Genomic DNA, 1,583 nt, shown 5'->3' on the forward strand with positions numbered 1-1,583 from the left:
TTCACGAGCAATATTCATATGCTTGATTGTACTCACTTGGGAAGAGAGTCCATTACAGTAGCACATACGGCCCTCAAATCCCAAATTGGTTTAGGATTACATATAAAACATTTCCAATCTTCCTTTTCTACGTCCAAAAGCGATAAACTCACATTCCTCTTTATACATCCCTAGAAGTTTTTTAATTAGCAAAATAGTTAATCATACATATTATCATATTTGAATAACTGACATATATACATATTTATTGAAAGATATGCTAAATTTATTACTTTACAACACGCTGAGAAGCAATCTTTGTTGCAGCATACAAATAATTTTTTGTTTCCGCCGCAAATGTGACAATGATTTCTAGATTTTTCCTCATCAAATTTCAGCTGTATATTTTTGAAATGTTTCCAGCATACCTGAAAAAAAAAATAAATAAATAAAAACAACATTGCAGTATATTAATTTGCATATAATCAATAAAAAAAGAATCTAAGCTCTTCTAGGTTTTTTATTAATTTAGGCTTTAACACTTTGACTGCCATATGTACTCAATAGGATATATATACAGGGTGTCCGCTCTTAGAACATATGTAAATGGAGGGGAATGGGGAATCAAATGGGGAATCACTTCCGATGGAAGTGAGAAAGGAAATCATATACGTCATGGGAGAAACCATGATATACGTCATATACCTCTCTCTCTTGCTCTTCCTCTTGCGAGTGCTTTTTCGAAAGTGCGCATGCGCGTCGTTTGGCGGGTTTAGCCGCGCGCATGCGTAATCGATTCACAAAGAGAGAGCAAGAGAGAGGTGTATATCGGACGTGGACCTCTCAGTTCATTTTATGGGAATTCCTCTTCCATTTATTATATGTTCTAAGCATATTGGCTTAGTTTACACCGAGCACTTGATATGTGTACTAACTAGAAACTTTCTATTAAATTATCTCAATTTTTACAATGCATTTAAAGAATGATATACTAAGCTAATACACTATGCATTAATAAGATGATTAATTAAATACATATATCATGTATAAGTTTATATGCATCGTCGAAATTAAGAAAATTTAATAGAAAGCTATTAGTTAGTACGTGTATCAAATGCTCAGTGTAAACTAGGCCAATGGCTAATTATATAAATAACAGTGTAACATCAGGAAATCATTACAAAAATCTGTGTGGCAGTCAAAGGGTTAAATATGAAGCACATTTGATTTTAAATACAGAACAATGTCTACAAATGAGCAATTTCTTACCTCGCACTGCAATATTCCAATGAAAGGATGAGAAAAGATTCGCTTTGTCTCGATATTTAATTCATTATCACAGGTGGAACACACTATTTGCCTATCTTTGATCATTCTAATATCTAAATGTAAAGTGCAAGTACAAGTCTACATTATTACAAGTGTTTTTGCAAATAAAATGATGCAAATAAAAAAATGTTAACGTGCTAACTATAATTTTTATTTTAATTTTTTATAAATAAGTGTTAATATTTTATATACATATATAGATATATATCACTTATTATTTATTAAAAATTAAAAGAAAAATCATACATATATACAGTGTTTTAAAAGTTTTGCCA

General features: G+C 30.8%; 1 protein-coding gene across 1 annotated transcript in view; it reads right to left on the minus strand.

Moving 5' to 3' along the window:
• Positions 1 to 1,356, minus strand: part of LOC105461888 (transcriptional regulator ATRX-like) — a 13,678-nt gene extending 12,322 nt beyond the window's left edge. The window contains exons 1-3 of the mRNA XM_011708400.1: positions 1,249 to 1,356; positions 273 to 407; positions 37 to 170 (exon numbers count right to left, since the gene is read on the minus strand). Coding sequence (XP_011706702.1) covers positions 37 to 170; positions 273 to 407; positions 1,249 to 1,353 — 374 coding nt within the window. The 5' untranslated portion in view covers positions 1,354 to 1,356. The remainder of the gene's footprint in view (positions 1 to 36; positions 171 to 272; positions 408 to 1,248) is intronic.
• Between the last annotated feature and the right edge of the window lie 227 nt (positions 1,357 to 1,583).

This window comes from Wasmannia auropunctata, unplaced genomic scaffold (assembly GCF_000956235.1).
Source record: "Wasmannia auropunctata unplaced genomic scaffold, wasmannia.A_1.0 LD275825.1, whole genome shotgun sequence".
Taxonomy (NCBI): Eukaryota; Metazoa; Arthropoda; class Insecta; order Hymenoptera; family Formicidae; genus Wasmannia; species Wasmannia auropunctata.